The sequence below is a fragment of the Anabrus simplex genome, chromosome 4 (assembly GCF_040414725.1).
Source record: "Anabrus simplex isolate iqAnaSimp1 chromosome 4, ASM4041472v1, whole genome shotgun sequence".
In the NCBI taxonomy this organism is placed as follows: domain Eukaryota; kingdom Metazoa; phylum Arthropoda; class Insecta; order Orthoptera; family Tettigoniidae; genus Anabrus; species Anabrus simplex.
This window is the reverse complement of record NC_090268.1, coordinates 431471213-431492570: the sequence shown is the minus strand read 5'-3', so window position 1 is coordinate 431492570 and position 21358 is coordinate 431471213. Positions and strand designations below refer to the sequence as shown.

The 21358-nt window shown below is 39.3% G+C and overlaps 1 protein-coding gene across 1 annotated transcript in view; it reads right to left on the bottom strand.

Moving 5' to 3' along the window:
• The window catches only part of LOC136872809 (endothelin-converting enzyme 1), a 260882-nt gene that overhangs the window by 196685 nt on the left and 42839 nt on the right, over nt 1–21358 (bottom strand). Inside the window, exon 4 of the mRNA XM_067146647.2 lies at nt 9001–9100. Within this exon, the coding sequence (XP_067002748.2) occupies nt 9001–9100 (100 nt within the window). The remainder of the gene's footprint in view (nt 1–9000; nt 9101–21358) is intronic.

The window sequence follows — 21358 nt, the reverse complement described above, 5'->3', positions numbered from 1 at the left end:
AAAAATGGGTTGAATGCCTTTAATCAGGATACCGGTACCTATATCTCAGAAACTGAAGATATTAGAGACCTGAAAATTGGTACTTTTGACCTCTTTTAAAAATAAAGAAACACGTATTTTTTTGTTTTTGGAAAATCCAATTAATGGGAGGGTGAAAAGGGGGTGAATTTTTAAAATGAGTGAATCTATATCTCCAAACCTTTAAAGTTTGCAGATGTAAAAATTGGTATTTAGAACCTTCATTAAAAATAAAGGAACACGTATTTTTTTGTTTTCGGAAAATCGCAATAGGAGGAGTGAAGAGGGGCTAAAAAGTGGTTGAATGCCTTTAATGAGGCTACTTATATATCAGAAACTGAAGATATTACAGACGTGAAAATTGGTGTTTGGGATCTTCTTTAAAAATAAAGAAACACGTATTTTTTTGTTTCTGGAAAATCCAATTTAGGGGGGGGGGTGAAAAGGGAGTAATATTTTAAAATGAGTGTATCTATCTCAAAATGTTTAAAGGTTATATATGTGAAAATTGGTATTTAGAATCTCCTTTAAAAATAAATAAACACACGTATTTTTTCGTTTTTGGAAAATCCAAATATTGGGGGGTAAAAAGAGGGAGGGTAATTTTTTTTAAAATGAGTGTGTATACATCTTAAAACTTTAAAATTTACAGATGTAAAAATTGGTAGTTAGAATGTCCTCTAAAAATAAAGGAAAACGTATTTTTTTCCCCTGTAAATCCCAATAGGAGGGGTGTAAAAGGGTGAAAAATGGGTTGAATGCCTTTAATGAGGATACATATATCTCAGAAACGAAAGATATTACAGAACTGAAAATTTGTATATGGGATCTCCTTTAAAAATAAAGAAACACGTATTTTTTAGTTTTGGAAAATCCAATTAATGGCGGTTAAACAGGAGTGACAAATTGGGTGAATTTTTGAAAGACTATATCTACAGAATATCTTGGAAACGTTAAATGTTACAGACGTAAAAAGTGGGTGTTTGTAATCTCCTGTAAATCTAAAGAAACATAGGTGATTTGTGTTTGGAAACTCCACTTAAGGGGAACTCAAAAGGGGTGAAATTTTAAAATGAGAATTTTTACAGTTTATCTCAAAAAACTTAACATGTTACAGAAGTGAAAAATGGTTTTCTATCTGTATTAAACATAAAGAAACGTGTATTTTTAGCTTTCGGAAATACCACTTGGGTGGAGGGGGGGGGGTAAAAGTGACTGAAAATGGTGTTGAATTCTTTTAATTAGGCTACTGATATCTCAAAAATGAAGATGTTACAGACGTGAAAATTGATATTTGCAATCTGCTTTAAAAATAAAGAAACACGTATTCTCGGAAAATCCAATGAACGTGGGGGGGGGGGGGGGTGTGAAAGAATTCAAAAATGAATTGAATTAATTGAATGAGAATACATACATCTAATAAAAACTAAAGTTGTTACAGACGTGAAAATTCGTATTTGGATCTCCTTTAAAAACAAAGAAAAACGCGTTTTGGGAGAAAACCATCTTGGAGGGCGGGAGTGTAAAGGAGTTGAATTCCTTTCATGAGGAGACATAAATCAAAAACTGACGAAGTTAGAGTCGTGAAAATTGGTATTTAGAAGATCCTTTACTATTAAAGAAACAAGTATTTTTTGCGGGAAAATTCACTTAGGGGGGGGGGGGAGTAGTATGAAATGAAGTGAAAAATGTAAATTATTTTTATGGGGATACTTATATCTCAAAACTGAAGGTAATAGACGTGAACATTGGTGTTTGAAATCTTTAAACATAAGAAACAAGCCTTCTTTTAATTTTTTTTTTGGGGGGGGGGGGTGCCGGTAAATAAACTTAACGGTGGTGGGGTGTAGAAGAAGGTGAGACCAATTGATTTTACTGTTCTTAATGTACTTATAAGGATCCTCGGCAGCGCGCCGGCCTCTCACAGCTGGGTTCCGTGGTTCAAATCCCGTTCACTCCATGCGACATTCGTGCTCGACAAAACGGAGGCGGGACAGGTTTTTCTCCGGATACTCCGGTTTTCCTGTCATCATCCATTCCAGCAACACATAATAATAATAATAATAATAATAATAATAATAATGTTCCGGACCGTCGTCAAATGTGCGGACCGCGCTGGAAACGGCTCCTGGACGGGTAATGACTAAGAATGCAGTCCGGCCGCGGGTTCAGTGCCTTCTAGGCACCCAATATGACACCACGCCGGATCTCCTGAAGGATTTTATCCCTATTAAAAATGATTATATTAAAAGATGGCAAAGATTTACGGACCCAACTGACCGGGAGGAATACCTGAGCCTAGCCCGGGAAGAACGAAATCGATTGCTGGAAAAGAAGATTGAAAAATGGGAGGAAACATGCCGTAATCTAATAGAAAACGAGTCAGATCGGGAATCTTGGTGGGTTCTCGCAGAAAACGAGTCAGGCCGCGAATTTCGGCGGATTATATATCTAAAACAATAAGCATTCAATTATAAATTTCAGTATAATACCGTAGCGAAGCACGGGTATGTTGCTAGTAAGTTAATATGGGAAGGACAGCTGATTCAGAAAGTGATGGAACCAACCAGAGGGAAAAATATTTTGGATATGGTGATGATAAAACCAGATGAGCTCTATAGGGAAACTGAAGTAATAGATGGTATTAGTGATCATGAAGCTGTTTTTGTGGTAGTTAAAAATAAATGTGATAGAAAGGAAGGTCTTCAAAGTAGGACTGTTAGGCAGTAACATATGGCTGTTAAAGCAGGTCTGAGGCAGTTTCTAAAAAGTAACTATGATCGGTGGAAAACGGTAAATAAAAATGTAAACAGACTCTGGGATGGGTTTAAAGAAATTGTTGAGGAATGCGAAAACAGGTTTGTACCTTTAAGGGTGGTAAGGAATGGTAAAGACCCACCTTATTATAATAGAGAAATAAAGAGACTAAGAAGGAGGTGCAGACTGGAAAGAAATAGAGTTAGAAATGGCTGTGGAAGTAAGGAGAAATTGAAGGAACTTACTAGAAAATCGAATCTAATAAAGAAGGCAGCTAAGGATAACATGATGTCAAGCATAATTGGCAGTCATACAAATTTTAATGAAAAATGGAAGGGTATGTATAGGTATTTTAAGGCAGAAACAGGTTCCAAGAAGGACATTCCAGGAATAATTAATGAACAAGGGGAGTGTGTATGTGAGGATCTTCAAAAGGCAGAAGTATTCAGTCAGCAGTATGTAAAGATTGTTGGTTACAAGGATAATGTCAAGATAGAGGAAGAGACTAAGGCCAAAGAAGTAATAAAATTTACATATGATAACAATGACATTTACAATAAGATACACAAGTTGAAAACTAGAAAAGCGGCTGGAATTGATCAGATTTCTGGGGATATACTAAAGACAATGGGTTGGGATATAGTACCATATCTGAAGTACTTATTTAATTATTGTTTGGCCGAAGGAGCTATACCAGATGAATGGAGAGTTGCTATAGTAGCCCCTGTGTATAAAGGAAAGGGTGATAGACATAAAGCTGAAAATTACAGACCAGTAAGTTTGACATGCATTGTATGTAAGCTTTGGGAAGGCATTCTTTCTGATTATATTAGACATGTTTGTGAAATTAATAACTGGTTCGATAGAAGGCAATTCGGTTTTAGGAAAGGTTATTCCACTGAAGCTCAACTTGTAGGATTCCAGCAAGATATAGCAGATATCTTGGATTCTGGAGGTCAAATGGACTGTATCGCGATTGACATGTCTAAAGCATTTGATAGGGTGGATCATGGGAGACTATTGGCAAAAATGAGTGCAATTGGACTAGACAAAAGAGTGACTGAATGGGTTGCTATATTTCTAGAAAATAGATCTCAGAGAGTTAGAGTAGGTGAAGCTTTGTCTGACCCAGTAATAGTTGAGAGGGGAGTTCCTCAGGGCAGTGTTATCGGACCTTTATGTTTTCTTATATATATAAATGATATGAGTAAAGGAGTGGAATCGGAGGTAAGGCTTTTTGCGGATGATGTTATTCTCTATAGAGTGATAAATAAGTTACAAGATTGTGAGCAACTGCAACGTGACCTCAAAAATATTGTGAGAAGGACAGCAGGCAATGGTATGTTGATAAACGGGGCTAAAAGTCAGGTTGTGAGTTTCACAAATAGGAAAAGTCCTCTCAGTTTTAATTACTGCATTGATGGGGTGAAAGTTCCTTTTGGGGATCATTGTAAGTATCTAGGTGTTAATATAAGGAAAGATCTTCACTCGGGTAATCACATAAATGGGATTGTAAATAAAGGGTACCGATCTCTGCACATGGTTATGAGGGTGTTTAGGGGTTGTAGTAAGGATGTAAAGGAGAGTGCATATAAGTCTCTGGTAAGACCCCAACTAGAGTATGGTTCCAGTGTATGGGACCCTCACCAGGATTGCCTGATTCAAGAACTGGAAAAATCCAAAGAAAAGCAGCTCGATTTGTTCTGGGTGATTTCCGACAAAAGAGTAGCGTTACAAAAATGTTGCAATGTTTGGGTTGGGAAGAATTGAGAGAAAGAAGAAGAGCTGCTCGACTAAGTGGTATGTTCCGAGCTGTCAGCGGAGAGATGGTGTGGAATGACATTAGTAGATGAATAGGTTTGAATGGCGTCTATAAAAGTAGGAAAGATCACAATATGAAGATAAAGTTGGAATTCAAGAGGACAAACTGGGGCAAATATTCATTTATAGGAAGGGGAGTTAGGGATTGGAATAACTTACCAATGGAGATGTTCAATAAATTTCCAATTTCTTTGAAATCATTTTGGAAAAGGCTAGGAAAGCAACAGATAGGGAATCTGCCACCTGGGTGACTGCCCTAAATGCAGATCAGTATTGATTGATTGACATCTTCAGGTTTTGAGATATAATGCATGTTTTTTAAAGGAGACTACAAATAATACTTTGCATGGTTGTAACATCTTCAGTTTTTGAGATATAAGTATCCTCAAAATGGTATTCAACCCCTTCCTCAACTCTTTTCACCCCTTTAGGGGATTTTGACGGAAAAAAAAAAAAAAACTTGCTTCCTTATTTGTAATGGAGATTTCAAACAGCAATTTTCACGTCTGTAACATTTTCAGTATTTGATGTATAGAATCCCCATAAAGAGAATTCAACTAAGTTCTATTCTCTTCACCCACCCCACCCCATTAAGTGGATTTGAGATGGTTTGGTCACTTAAAGAGCATGGATCTGAAGAGGGTAGCATGAAAATGATTTGATAAAGATCTGGAGAGAAGGCAACCTAGGGGCAGACTAAGGATCATAGGATATAAACTTAGTGGTTCTGATCCGTTTTGAATTGTAATTACAATATAATTACAGTATTAAATTAATGTCGTAATGGTCCACCTTTCAATACTATAATATGCAATACTCTAAATTACCGTACATTAATTAGGGACTAGTTTCGGCCAAGGCTGGCCATCTTCAGCCTTAACGTAAAATGTCTAATAACTAAACAAATGTACATGCACACAATTGACATTTTAAAAAAATGAAACAAATATATACAAATTGACATTAAAAACCTGGGATGAAATTATAAGTAAATTTGAACATAACTAGGTTCTAAATTCTTGCACCTTGAGTATGCTCATCATTGAGACTTTTTCATGTATTAATATTCACAGAACTGTTAGTTCTAATACTGCCATCATTACTAATTCAATTTGTAAAATTGGGAACTGGTAAATGTTGATCCCATAGTTCATCACCAAATCTATTTGAGTGGTGTTAGGATGGACACGATCGTTTGAAAATGTTAAGATCCAGACAAGGCCGAATGGTGGAAGCACAGAGAATATTGTATGGAAAGAAGTGTTATAAACTACGTTACTGGTATTACATGTTCATAAAACTATTAAAAAGGGCAGGCAAATCAATATGACTACAGCAAGCATATCAAGACGAGTTATCTGACCTATTTATAAGGAATACTGCGGAGCAGGATGGGTCCTCTAGTTGGAAATGAATTTCATTTTGGTCCATATTGATGATTTATTACTATCAACAAGGATGAGAAGGTCCACTTATTCAGTACTATATATAATACGTTAATTAATATGATTTATTACACATCGGGACTAGTTTCGACCCTTGTAATGGGTCTTCTTCAGCCTTAAATTATAGATGGAAAAGAGCATTAAATGTAACTTGCAAACACCAACACCTAATATAATATAATTTATTTATTTAAAGATTGCCTTTTATGGAGATTGCCTCCAGTTACAAAAATCAGTACATAATACATACACAGAACATTTAAAAAAACAACATGAAAGTTTTAAATTATTGAAAAAAAATAAAAATAAAAGAGAACAGAACAAAACAAAATAAACAAAATGAGTCTGTCTCACTGACATATCACACAGAGACCATCTTTTTAACTCCAAAAATAATGCAAGATAAAATCTACACCAAAAGTACATTGTAAGTAATATGTATACTTCTTCAGTTCAGCACTAACATTTTTATATCATCCCTACTTGATTTCCAGATCCCCGTACCCTTATCACCGCTCCCTAGGCAACCCCGTTTCCCTGAATGTACCTCCCTATAACTCTTCTAAACAAATATCCTAACTTATATGTACCACTGTGGTTTAAGTGAAGGCCATATGAGCGCAGATCCCTATCTCCTACCCACCCATTAGGATCTAGAAATCTCACTCCCAGTTTCCCACATACGCACTCCATAGTTTCATTTAAATCCCCAATCACCTTCCAGTCAGTTTCCCTCCTACACAGTATTCCACTGATAACAATCTCTGCTTCCTTAAACTTCATCCATGTTGCATTTACCAGATCCCACACATCCCCAACTAAGCTTGCCTTACATTGTTGGTTCCAGCGTGAAACACTACCACCTTCTCCTTTCCCTCCTCCTTCTCTTCTACTTTCCTCAACATCTGCCTCAACCTAATTCCTGGATAACACTATATGCTGGTTCCCTTACCTCCACACAGTTTCCCCACATGTCTAACAATGGAATCCCGCATGACCAGAGCCTCAACCCTGCCTCATTTGATCCCCTCCCCTCCTGGTCTGCCATATCTTTCCCGACAGCTGCAGAAGCTACTTCCTCCTCCCTTTCCTCCCTCCCATAATCCTGTTCCACCTGTCCTTTCCTATCCTCTACTCTACATTTCCCTTTCCTACCTTTTCCCTTCCTCCTACTTCCACACTTCTCAGCAACAGTTCCCCGTTCCTCATCTTCCCTCTGTTGTTCTACCGGCAGTGACTCGTACCAGTTCCTGACAGACACCTGTCAGTGATGGAAGAAGTAGAACATAAAAGTAATTAGGCTGAATTACTTCACAGAACGCGATACTAATTCAAACATAGTCTGATATTCTCCTTTTTCTATCACTTTTGCCACAGCTGTTGGTCTCAGATGTGAACTGTGCCACACGTGTGGATTTGACCCTGTTTTATGGCCATATGTCCTTCCTGATACCAGCCCTATGTGCAGGGATGTAATCACTGTTGCTTTATTTTGTGATGGTTGGCAGTGTAATGTGTTGTGTAGATATGAAGAGGAAAGTGTTGGAACAAATACAAATAATCAGTCCCTGAGCCAGAAGAATTAATCAAACATGATTAAAATCCCTGACTTGGCTGAGAATAAAACTCGGGATTCTCTGAACTGAAGGCCTCAATGCTGACCATTCAGCCAAGGAGTCAGACAATTAAAACATAGTCTGATATTGTATGGTAATTCTGAAAACATTCAGTCAAACACTGCATTTCTTGTACTACCATCTACTCTCTTTTTAGTTCTCGATCAGGGCACATTTGTTCATCTTTGTCTTCATATTATTCATGGAATAAAGATTAGAATTAATTTCTACAAAATAACAACTTCTATTATTCGTTTTTGGAGTAAAATAATGGAACAAAAAAGCCTGCCATTTGGATTAATAAAACCTACATCATCATTATTGACTCTTATGCCTTTCACCATTTAGTCTGCAAGCCTCTGTGAATTTGATAAATGTTGCCACAATCCTCTATTTGCAACTAGTGCTGTGGCCCCATTTAGTTCTATACCTTTTATATTTAAATCATTAGAAACTGAGTCTAACCATCATCCATAACAGAGTCCATTATCCTCCTAGGTAACCTATCCCCCTCCATTTTCCTCACATGACCCCACCACCAAAGCCAGTTTATGCGTATAGCTCTATCCATTGAGTTCATTTCTTACTTAGCCTTTATCTCCTTATTCTGAGTACCATCCTGCCATTGTTCCCACCTGTTTGTACCAGCAATCATTCTCACTACTTTCATGTCTGTTACTTCTAACTTATGAATAAAATGAAATGTCGAATGGCTTTTAGTGCCGGGATATCCCAGGACGGGTTCGGCTCACCAGGTGCAGGTCTTTCTATTTGACTCCTGTAGGCGACCTGCGCATCGTGATGAGGATGAAATGATGATGAAGACAACACACACACACCCAGCCCCCGTGTCAGTGGAATTAACCAATTATTGTTAAAATCCCCGACCCTGCCAGGAATCGAACCCGGGACACCTGTGACCAAAGGTCAGTATGCTAACCATTTAGCCATGGGGCTGGACAAAAAGGACAGGATAAGAAATAAGGATGAAAGGAAGGAAACTGGAATAGAAAGACTTTCAGACAGAACTGAGAGAAATAAAGCTACATGGTTTGGACATGTTTAGAGGATCGAAGAGGAAAGCATACTGAAGTAGATAGCTGAAGCTAAAATTGAAAAAAATGGAGAATAACTGTTAGACCTAGACTAAGGCAAGTGAACTCAATCAAGAACAGAATTATAAGGAGTAGACTGGACTGGAACAGCAATGATGGTTGGATAAAGGAATATTAAAAGGTGCTATTAACATCCTGATCCAGGTGAGCTGTAAAATGGAAATGATGATGATAATGATGAAAAAGAAAACTTTAAAATTCAAATTGGAATTACAGTGCTGCACTCACCTGTGGAGACTAATTATTTCTGCAAAGAAATGTGTGAAGTCGACAGCCTTCCCACTTGCAGGGTCAAGAAAATCACCAATATCTTTAAGAATTTTGATAACTGAAACAAAAAGAATTTAATTTTCTCTAATAGTAATAATACTACTACTACTACTACTACTACTACTACTACTACTAATAATAATAATAATAATAATAATAATAATAATAATAATACCGGAGGTAAACTTACTCCGTACATTTAAACGGAGTGCCTTTTAGAAGGCCATCTGTAATACAAATGGTGAACGTCTATCAGAAGAAGTTTCAAACTTTATCTTCAGATGTCTCTACTATAGACTTATGTGCCCCCTATTTTCAAACAAATTTGTGATTTCTAAGTTTACAAAACTGAAATGATTGCAGATTGTTTTTGTTTTCTAAGCACTGCTATCCCTTCCTTCTTCATCTAATTTATGAACCAATCTGGAATTTTGATATTTATTAAATTAGCCAATCAAAATTGAGGGTGTGTACAGGGCTTCAGCACAGAGAGTTCTGGAACCTTCCCCTCCGCTATCAAAGCTGGGACCTTTTGGGCCATGTTGTCTTTTCCATCGCTCCAGTCAAGAGGTTCAGAGTGTGTTTGTAGCGGAGGCAGATCGTTGGAAGGCCCACAGCCCAAGGTAATGGCAGACATCTTTTAATCATGTGATAGTCTCAGAAAGCTGACTTGAGGGGAAGGTTTCAAAATTCTTTCTTAATGTAAATCTCAATCTTTTCAATATAAATTTTCAAGCAAGTCTAAGGACTTTATTCTAACTTAGGAAATAAAGAGTGTTAACCTTCTTTTAATTCCTATCCAACTTGGTATTGGGATGACTATGATATTGTAAAATTTAAATTTAATCTCTTCTTTCAGAACATAACTTCTCTCCATCTAGTCACCTCTGTAGTATAGCCTTAGCCTCTGTAACTTCGGGCCATAAGCCCACATAGGGTTTTAAGTGCAAGGTGTTCCTCTCCTAGCATTTTGATTTACAGCCAATACCTTAAACCTTTTCCTTTTTCACTAAGGCCATGTACAATAGGCAGCTTTTGCCTGTGTTGAAAGTTTAACTAAAGATAGTGAAAAATGTTTGTAATGATCTAGTGTAAAAATTTAGATTGTGCCTTGGAGAGGCTTGATTGTAATAAGTTTGGTATGTAGTCTCCTAGAGGATTAAGTGAATGGAGCAGTGGTGCTCTTTTGAGCTTTTTGTAACTTCAGAGCTTCTAGCTCACTCTGTAAATTATTGTGTACCTGATTGTGTTAGAGTTCTCAACTCATTACTGTTATTAGAACTGACAAGTTCACCTTTGTAATCCAACTGTTATTTGGTGTTGTTCATCTAGATTTGATGATGCTTGGTCTTTAAAACGGCCTAACGTCTAACATCATCGGACCATCTAGTTTTGAATTTGGGGGGAAAAAAAAGGGAAAGAAATAAAATTTCAAATGTTAGAGTTTTAAATTAAGATTTGATCTTTTCTCTGTCCACCCTTTCATGCCCGCACCTTCTTACACCTATGTGCTCCACAGTATCCCAATAATAATAATAATAATAATAATAATTGTACCGGGCGGTACACCTCCACGCCGCTGGTTCAAATAGTGCGCCAATTGAAACTCCTCTACAGGAAAAAGCCTGAACTTTAAAAAACTGTATTAACTCAACTGTTTCTCCGAAGATGGCTCTGTGTGAATTTTGATGTGCTTTTGTTGGTCATTGATCAAGAAGTGTGGATGTTCTATACCAGATGTCTCTACAAAAACTATGATCATGCACTCTGGTGTAAAGGAATGTACCTTCTTGAAGAAATTTTGTATTCATAAGTTTTGTCTTTACTAAATTTTGTTCTGGGGTTTGTGGGTTGGCAACATTAATTCTTTCTATCCGCCTGTTTTGAATTTAGCCAATCCCGAATTTTTTTAATTAATTCTCAGCCAATAATGGATGTCTTCTTCGATATGGATATGTTGCTCTAAGCTATCCAATAAAGTTGAGGGGGTGTGTCTACTCATTCTTGAAAGGTCTAGAAATTTTCCACAAGGGTATAAAAACTGCTGATTTTCTTGTCTCGGGGCCACTAGTATAACATCTAACTCAGTGTGTGGATATGTAGCAGGGGGCGGGAAGCGCCTCTTTCTTCAAGCAGCTGCTCTTCAACAAGGTAATGGCCTGTTAACACCTTTATTTCTTGCTAGCTCAGCAGTTTAACTCTTGGGGAGGGTTCAAAACCTTTAATATGTAACCTACCACTTTAAAATGTAAATTCCTCTTCTGTCTATGTAAAAACTACAAATCTCTTTTACTGTAAAGCGGGGATAGAGAGTGCTTTACCCTCTCGAGCTCCCCTTCATTTTGAAATTGAGGTGACTACATTTTCATAACCGTTTCTTCTCTTCCTTAATGTATTAAAGTTTTCTCATACGAGTCACCTCCATAGCTTGGGATTAGCCCCTGTATTATTGGCCTAGCGCCACATAGGTTTTTAAAAAAAACTTTAGCGTAGGAGTGCAAGTTATCGCCTCCATTCAATTTTGTATTTTGGGCCATTTATTTAACTCGTTTTGTTTTCCTTCCTGAGAAGGCCCAGTAGATTGGGTACGAGGTACCCCTGTACCATTATATGTGCGCCTTGAGGGCAGTTAGTGTGAAGTCTGCTTATGGCCTCCTGATAGGCTTGAACTTTGAGAGCGGGTATGCTCTTTCCTAAATTTGATCTCTGTGTGCCTCTAAGAGGCTTAACATTGTAATTAGGAGCAAGTGCTCCTTGGCATGATGGGGTTTTCTGCCCCTTTGTTCAATTTTGTACCTTGGTAAAGTTGGGCTAATAGCTTAAGGATTGTGATTGTGGGGATCGAAGCCCAGACCTTGTAATAATCCCCTAACACTTGTAATTTCTTTGTATCTGATTTTGGCTTGTTGTTGACTTATTAAGTTTTCAAATTCTATGTTACCATTGTTAAGTTTTGAAAATATAACCTTTATTTAACTTTTAAATTAATCTTTTGGACTTATAGTTAGATCCATTCTAGCCCGCACCTTCTTTCACCTCTGCTGTTCCACAGATACCTTGGAACAAGTGGTAGCAGAGCGTGGTTGAATGGGTCTCAATTTAGCCCCTTTTGACGGCTAAATATTGCTTTTGATTCAAACTCTAACAATTTTCTCCGTCGCTGGAATTTTTCGATTTTTCTAAATTTGTAAACTTCTGTCATCATGCCCGGCCCTCGCGATGTCCTCCATCCCGGCTATTTGTGCAAGGAGGAATTGATTTATGAATTAACAATTAGAATTGTGCAATCTGGAGGTACGGTTGCAGTAGATAGCAACAAGCTTAATGAGTCCCTTGATTTGCCTATTTCCATCCCCACTTTGGAAGAGAAAGAGATTGACTACGCTCTCTCCACGATCACTGATATTACTACTGAGCTAGCATCTGTAGTTAGTTTTTTTGAAGAAAATGATCCCTCTCCAAATCAATTTAAACGTGTGCAAGCTAGATTGTTTCATTTTTACAATAGGGTCACTGATCTATTGTCTCTTAAGTTAAATGACAGTCCAAGGAAGGAAGCTAGTGCAGTTCTCGAAAACCTTTCTGAATTGTCTAGTAAGGTTAGCCTATTGTTAACTGGGGCTGTCCCCCACCAAAACCGACCAACCCTCTCTGGTAAACGTTGTAAGCAAGGAGCATTCTCCCACAGGGGAAGAAAGTAGGAAAACTGCAGAAGTCCGACAAACTTCTGTTCCAAATGGTAATACTAAATTCCCATGAAGGGAATTAGATATTTTTCCACCAATAGAGCATATCAAAAATCAGATCAAAAATTGGATGTATGGCTTTTCAGGCGTTTGCTCTATTAACCAGCATTTCGTCTTAGGTCTGACACTAGACCCGTCAGAGTGGGATGTGTCAGACCCTACCCACTGATGCAGGGGTGTATGCAGGTGAACTTATCAGAAGCCTCTTATGTGGCACAGTCTGATAACTGCACACAGGAGATAAAACTCCACAATGGAATTAATGCCCGCCTAGCAATTCCAAATGGTTCTGTTCCATTAGAAACCGAGTCCGTTCGTCGCACATCCGTTCCACCCTTTGTTTTGAATAATGCACCTTCTGAATCTGCTTCTCTGCCACTTAGGCCTCTACCTACTGTGTCACCTGGCTTTAGCAGTTTGCCCCATCCTTTAGCAATGTTGCTCAGAGGTATTTCTAAGTTCTCCGTCAATTCCACTAGTGATGTTATTGCTTTTCTAAGATTTTTCGTTGAGTTTCAGGATCATGCCTTTGTTTTTTCTCTTTCTCCATGTCAAATTTTGCAGATCATTTACCCCTATTCAATTGGTGTTCTATCTGACAAGATAGTTAGGGCAAATGCCGACCAATCAACTACTGAAGAGTTTCATGCACACCTTCTGGCTAATTTTATTCTGGCTCGAGCTAGGTCATCACTAATTCAGGAGTACTATTACCGTGTACAGCGGCTGGATGAAAATCTTGCCGATTTCATCCAAGACATCAAATTCTACAACAGGGTATTTGCTCTTCATTTTCCTGAAGACCAGATTGTGCAAGCCATTGTGGAAGGTATTTCCCCATCATACAGGTCATATTTGTGCTTTGCGTCGCGTCCTCAAACTTTTGCCGAATTAGAGGCTATGGCTGTCTCAGCGGAAGGAGTTAGATACGCCGACACCTTACGGGTCGCGAAAGAACCCCCTCCATCCTCTAGTAATTTTCGGCCTCCACATCGCCGAACCGTAATACCCCGCAAATATTATGCTTGTGGGTCATCCGACCATCTTCGGAACAAGTGCCCCTTGATTAAATCCAGTTGGACAAACAAGGGAGCAGGGTCATCTCAAGGCTGTTTTAAATGCGGCGCTTTCTCCCATATGGCCAAAAATTGCCTGAATTCGAATAGCACTCCCTCCTGCTCAACTTCGGGTGCAACTTCCACCAACAATCATAAGTGACTAGTGGCTCCGGCTGAGTCGGCAGATTCATCTTTTCAAGGCTCAGCCCAGGTTAACTCTGGCAAAAATTCAGGGAAAAGTCAGAACTGTTCTACATTACCATTTGAATGTCCCAAAGAATGTCTTAGGATTGCGGTGGATTCACCCGCACCTGTCCCCTTTCTCAAAATTGAATTGAATAATGAGCCTGTAACAGCTCTATTAGATTCTGGTAGTGTGTGTTCCATTATTTCGGCCGAGTGGTACTCCAAATTAAAATTTGTTTGTAAACTTCCTGATTATTGTTCGTCTCTGGTTCAATGCATTTCGGCAAGCTCCTCTCCATTAGAAATTTTAGGGTTTCTGTATGCCAAAATTAGAATTGCCAAATTTACTTGGAAATTTAAATTGTTTGTGGCTAAGCACTTGACCTGCCCCATTATATTGGGAAAGGACTTCATGTCTCACACTGGTCTAGTGCTCAACCTTCAGAGCAAGTCGTGCACGTTCAAATTTGCTTCTAATTGTAAAATTCCCTTATTGAAATGTAGCTCTGTGTCATGTTCATCGGTTTCGCCTACCCAGGATGAGATGTTGTTAGACCTTAGACATCTACCTGAGGAGCAGGCTGATAGTATTCGTAAGTTGTGTCAGTCATTTCCTAATGTTTTCTCTGATACTCTTGGTGTTACTGACCTTATCGAATACAAGATTGAGGTGACGGATTTGATCCCTGTTAGATTTCCGCCTTATAGGCTATCTCTGCCTAAAACGAAGGCCCTGAAGGTGATCATTGATCGGATGCTGAAAGATGGTATTATTCGACCCTCCAAGTCGGCGTATTCTTCACCTATTTTTCTAGTCCCGAAACACCAAGGTGGCTTCAGGAATGTGATTGATTATAGGGCTCTCAATCGGAAGGTGGTGTTACAATCTGTGCCCCTTCCAGACCTTCACTCTTGTTTTTCATGGTTTTGAAAGGCTAAATTTTTCACCATCTTAGACCTTAATCAGGCTTATAACCAGATTCCCCTGGCTGAAGAATCTAAACATCTGACAGCATTTGCCACTGATTGGAACATGTACGAATACAACCGCATGCCTTTCGTGCTCCCCACGGGAGCAGCCGTGCTTACGAGACTGCTAGACAGGGTTTTCTTCGACATCAAATTCGAGTACTTATATCATTATCTGGATGATGTCAATGTATTTTCTGAGACCTTTGAAGAACGCCTAGATCATCTGAAAGAGGTCCTGAGTTGCCTTTGTAAGGCAGGGTTAACAGTGAAGTTGTCCAAGGTTGCCTTCGCTAAACCTTCCATGTCATTCCTAGGGCATATTGTGTCACCCGATGGTGTTGCTGTAGATCATTCTAGAACACAGGCCATCCGTGATTTCAAGCCTCCTAAGGATGTTAAAGGTATTGCCAGGTTCATTGGCATGGTGAACTTCTTCAGGAAATTTATTCCAAATTTCGCCAATAGAGCGGCACGCTTGAACCTTCTTCGTAGGAAAGGCGTCAAATTTGAGTGGGGGCCTTCTCAACAAGCCGCTTTCGAAGACCTCAAATTAGCCCTTTGTAATGCCCCTGTCCTCGCTATGCCCGACTTCTCTAAGAAATTCATCGTCCAAACCGACGCGTCGGCGGCGGCGGTAGCTGTAGTCCTTCTTCAAGAGACTGAACTAGGGAGGCGACCCATTGCCTATGCCTCTAGGACATTATCTGCCCAAGAATCCAAGTATTCCATCTACGAACTTGAAGGGTTAGCAGTTTTGTTTGCTCTAGAAAAGTTCCGCCTCTATCTGGAACATGTCAAGTTCGACTTGGAGACAGATAACCAAGCCTTAAGTTGGGTCTTAGGTAGGCCGCATCGTACTGGTCGCATAGCCCGCTGGGCCATCAGAATTTCTGCCTTCCAATTTGATGTTAGGCATATAAGAGGAACTGAAAATTTTGTGACAGATGGACTAAGCCATATGTTTGCCAATGATGTAGAGCCCCTTGAACAGGAAGACCGTTCTTCACTTCCCGAGTGCACACCTGCGGGCATAAATGTCATACTAACAGATGCTCCCATGTTGTTTAGGGGTCTTGAAAAATATCACCGTGAAGATCCGACCATGGCCCCTATCATGGAAAACCTTTCTTCTGGGAAACATGTTGTCCCTTACGTATTGAGGAATGGTGTTTTATGTTGCTCGTCGGGGCATGATAAGAAGATGAAATTTGTGGTTCCAGCTGTTCTCGTGCCCATGATCTTCAAGTACTATCATGAGACCCCATTAGGGGGGCATTTAGGTATCTTCAAAACTAGAGAAAAGATCCGAGAAATGTTCATTTGGAAGGGTATGGACGGAGAAATCCGTGAATTAGTAAAAGCTTGTAAATCTTGTTGGCTTAGTAAACCCACCATGTCCACTAAGCAAGGGCTATTGTCTTCTCATCAAGCGTCGCGTCCCATGGAACGTCTTTACATCAACTACGTAGGACCCTTCCCCCAGTCAAAGGAGAATGCCAACAAGTTCATCCTTGTGTGTGTAGATGGCTTCACTAGATTCTCATGGTTATTTCCTACTAAGCTGGCTACTGCTCAGTCCACCATTTCATGTTTAAATTCCATCTTCGCTTCTTTTGGTCCGTGTCAATATATTGTTTCAGATAATGCTAAAGCTTTCACATCCAATCTCTTTCGTAAATTCTGTTTTGATCTGTCCATCTCTCATGTGACTACTTCTGCTTACTATCCTCAACCATCTCTTGCTGAACGTGTCAATCGTAATCTGAGGTCGGCTCTTATTGCCTATCATCATGAAGATCATTCTAGGTGGGACACGTCCCTGCATTGGTTAGCTTTTGCATTGAATTCGGCGGTTCACGAATCTCATAAATTCACTCCAGCTTCTTTGATGTTTAAGTTTGTACCCAACATGCCGCTCTCTAACCTTTGGTCTCTTAATGATATTCTACCTGAGACAATAGATCCAGATAATATTAAAGATCTTTGGAAGAAGGCTAAGGCCAATCTTAAAGTGTCTCATGAAAAGGTTAGGGAAAGATATGATCGTGGACGGAGGCCCAGCAATTTAAAGGTAGGAGACCAAGTTATGGTCAAGAATTTTGTTCCTGCGGGCAAGCTTGCCCCCAGATTTCATGGGCCGTGCACCGTCTTGGATTTTCTTACGCCGGTCACTTTGTTTGTGAGTAATCCAGCCACCGAGAGAATCTTTAGGGTTCACCTATCTCAGGTGAAACCGGTGTAAATTACTTGCTCTTTGGATCTTTAACATTTTGTAAGAACCTCAAAGGTTATATTTTTTGGGGTGGGGGGGGGGAGTTTTATTTTTAAGGCCTTCTGCTCTGTGTTTGTTTATTTACCTTGTAAAACCTTCTCCAAGAGTACCCTGCTGTCCTCTCCGTACGGCCATTACCAAGCTCCCGTCTCCTGCTAAACCACACCAGTGGCAATAAAAATAAAATAAAAGTTTCCACGCTGCTGGCCCCTCAGCCTCAACTCCAAGACAGTACCCTAAAACATTATATTACTACAAAAATTCTGTCGCCAAGATCTTACAGTTTCAGTGCCCCCGCAGCTGTGCAGCGCCGTACCGCCACTGAAGTGGGGTACGGGCCCACTCCACTCCAGTGAGGTCAACCAGGGTACGGCGAGCCGGAGCCCTCCTGCTGACCAAGGCTGATGTGTGGCGCACCACCCGCAAACTGCTCCAGGACTGTAAACAATCGTCGCGTCTGTGGCGTGTTTCACCACGACTACCCCTCTCATAGTAGCGGGAGTGGTGTATCTCAGGGTACTTGAGGGGTCCGTGTGACCTCGACTGAACTTTGGCAACGGCGACTGGTCTTGCCATCAAAAGTAATCGGCAGCTAATGTACTTCTTCTGCTACATGGACACTTTATTTCTGCAATTAATAACTGCTTCAAATCTACCTTTGGTGGACTTAGAAAAAAAAATTCTTCCATGAATTAATGTCCTGTTTCGCAATTCTACAACTACCAAGAAATTCTAAAACTGGACTTAATCTAAATCACACCCATCTATATCAAACCAATTAAGAAACCCCCGACTTCTGGAAAATTGTATTTTCTCTGCTAAATTATTCTTCAACTACTCAGCAACAAACTTGGACTTTGCTTTGAAAAAAAAAAAAAATGTTTTCTTCTGTGTCACCCCTTGGAAGGACTTTGGGGGGGGGGGGGAGGTCTGTACCAGGCACTACACTTCCACGCCGCTGGTTCAAATAGTGCGCCAATTGAAACTCCTCTACAGGAGAAAGCCTGAACTTTAAAAAACTGTATTAACTCAGCTGTTTCTCCGAAGATGGCTCTGTGTGAATTTTGATGTGTTTTTGTTGGTCATTGATCAAGAAGTGTGGATGTTCTCTACCAGATGTCTCTACAAAACTATTATCATGCACTCTGGTGTAAAGGAATGTACCTTCTTGAAGAAATTTTGTATTCATAAGTTTTGTCTTTACTAAATTTTGTTCTGGGGTTTGTGGGTTGGCAACATTAATCCTTTCTATCCGCCTGTTTTGAATTTAGCCAATCCCGAATTTCTTTAATTAATTCTCAGCCAATAATGGATGTCTTCTTCGATATGGATATGTTGCTCTAAGCTATCCAATAAAGTTGAGGGGGTGTGTCTACTCATTCTTGAAAGGTCTTGAATATTCCACGAGGGTATAAAAACTGCTGATTTTCTTGTCTCGGGGCCACTAGTATAACATCTAACTCAGTGTGTGGATATGTAGCAGGGGGCAGGAAGCGCCTCTTTCTTCAAGCAACAAGCAACAAGGTAATGGCCTGTTAACATCTTTATTTCTTGCTAGCTCAGCAGTTTAACTCTTGGGGAGGGTTCGAAACCTTTAATATGTAACCTACCACTTTAAAATGTAAATTCCTCTTCTGTCTATGTAAAAACTACAAATCTCTTTTACTGTAAAGCGGGGATAGAGAGTGCTTTACCCTCTCGAGCTCCCCTTCATTTTGAAATTGAGGTGACTACGTTTTCATAACCGTTTCTTCTCTTCCCTAATGTATTAAAATTTTCTCATACGAGTCACCTCCCTAGCTTGGGATTAGCCCCTTTATTATCGGCCTAGTGCCACATAGGTTTAAAAAAAAAAAAATTTAGCGTAGGAGTGCAAGTTATCACCTCCATTCAATTTTGTATTTTGGGCCATTTATTTAACTCGTTTTGTTTTCCTTCCTGAGAAGGCCCAGTAGATTGGGTATGAGGTACCCCTGTACCATTATATGTGCGCCTTGAGGGCAGTTAGCGTGAAGTCTGCTTATGGTCTCCTGATAGGCTTGAACTTTGAGAGCGGGTATGCTCTTTCCTAAATTTGAGCTCCGTGTGCCTCTAGGAGGCTTAACATTGTAATTAGGAGCAAGTGCTCCTTGGCATGATAGGGTTTTCTGCCCCTTTGTTCAATTTTGTACCTTGGTAAAGTTGGGCTAATAGCTCAAGGATTGTGATTGTGGGGCTCGAAGCCCAGACCTTGTAATAATCCCCTAACACTTGTAATTTCTTAGTATCTGATTTTGGCTTGTTGTTGACTTGTTAAGTTTTCAAATTCTATGTTACCATTGTTAAGTTTTGAAAATATAAACTTTATTTAACTTTTAAATTCATCTTTCGGACTTATAGTTAGATCCATTCTAGCCCGCACCATCTTTCACCTCTGCTGTTCCACAGATACCTCGGAACAATAATAATAATAATAATAATAATAATAATAATAATAATAATAATAATAATAATAATAATAATAATAATAATAATAATAATTGTACCAGGAGGTACACCTCTATGCCACACATTTAAAACTTGCGCCAATTAGCACTCCTCTACAGGAGAAACACTGATCTTGGAACTTGACCTACTTAAATTTTCCTCAGAAGAAGTCACTGCCGTAATTTTGTGATTACGAAGTTGCCAGTACTGTGTGAATTTCTACTTGTTTTGTTATCCATTGATCAAGAAGTGTGGATATTCTCTCATAGATGTCACTGCTAAAAAACTATGATCATGCACCCTGGTGCTGAGTGAAAGAACCTTTCAGAAGAAATTTTGTATCCATAAGTTTTTCCTTTACTAAATTTCGTTCATTCATTTTTGGGTTTGCAATATTTATCCTTTCTTTCTGCCTGTTTTGAATTTAACCAATCAAGAATTTCTGTAATTAATTTCTAAACAATCACGTATTTCTTCTTTGATTTTGAGTGTAAACTTTGTATCCTCCAATAAAATTCTGTGGGTGTATCTTGATTATTCATGAAAGGTCTGGATCTTTCCCCGAGGGTTTATAAACTGCGGATTTTCATGGCTCTTGGCCACTTGATCAACATCTAACTAAGTGTGTGTGTGTGAAGCAGGAGGCGGGAGGTGCCTCTTTCATCAGGCAGCAGTTCTTCAGCAAGGTAATGGCCTTTTAACATCTTTATTTCTTGCTAGCTCCGCAGTTTAACCTGAGGGAAGGGTCCGAAACTTTAAAATGTAACCAACTTCTCTAAAATGTAAGTTCTGCTGGCTAATGTGAAAATCTCATAAAAATCTGTAACTGTAATTTTGGGATAGAGAGTGATGTACCCTCTTGAGCTCCCCTTCATTTTGGTTTGAGGTGACTACGTTTTGTAACTGATTTACTCCTTTCCGTAATGTTTTAAATTTCCTCATTATACAAGTCACCTCCATAGTTTGTGAATAGCCCCTGTTTAATAGGCCTAGTGCCCATTAGGTTTTAAGAAGTTACATCGAGGAGTACAAGTATTCGCCTCCTTTCATTTTGTGTTCGGGCCATTTATTTATCTGTTATTTCTTTTACATGAAGGCCCTGTAGGTTGGGTACGAGATACCCCTGTTTCATTTTTGTAAGTTATGCCTTGATGGCCAGTAATTGTAAGTTTCTGATATTGCCTTGAATAGGCTTTGAAAACTAAGTGTGTCAGCTCTTTTCAAGTGTGGTAACTGTGCCTCTGGGAGGCGTGATATTTTGAGTCGGGAGCTAGTGCTCGAGGGACTAGGGGTTTTCTGCCCTTGTGTAAAATAGTAATCTGTTGTAAGGTCGAGCTGAGAGCTCAGGAAATGTAAAGCAAAGGGCTGGAAGCCCAGATTACTAAACTGTCACTAAATTTTGGATGTACTTGCCTTGTATAAAATTTGTCATGGTACCTGGTATGTTATTGTTATCTCAACTAGTGAAAGGTTGTTAAATTTTGTTGTTATTGATTGTTGAAACTCAAAAAATATAACCTTTGTTAAAGTTTTAAATTAACTTTGATTTGGTAGTTAGACCCATTCACCCGGCACCTTCTTTCATCTCTGCTGATCCACCAACCATGGTAATAATA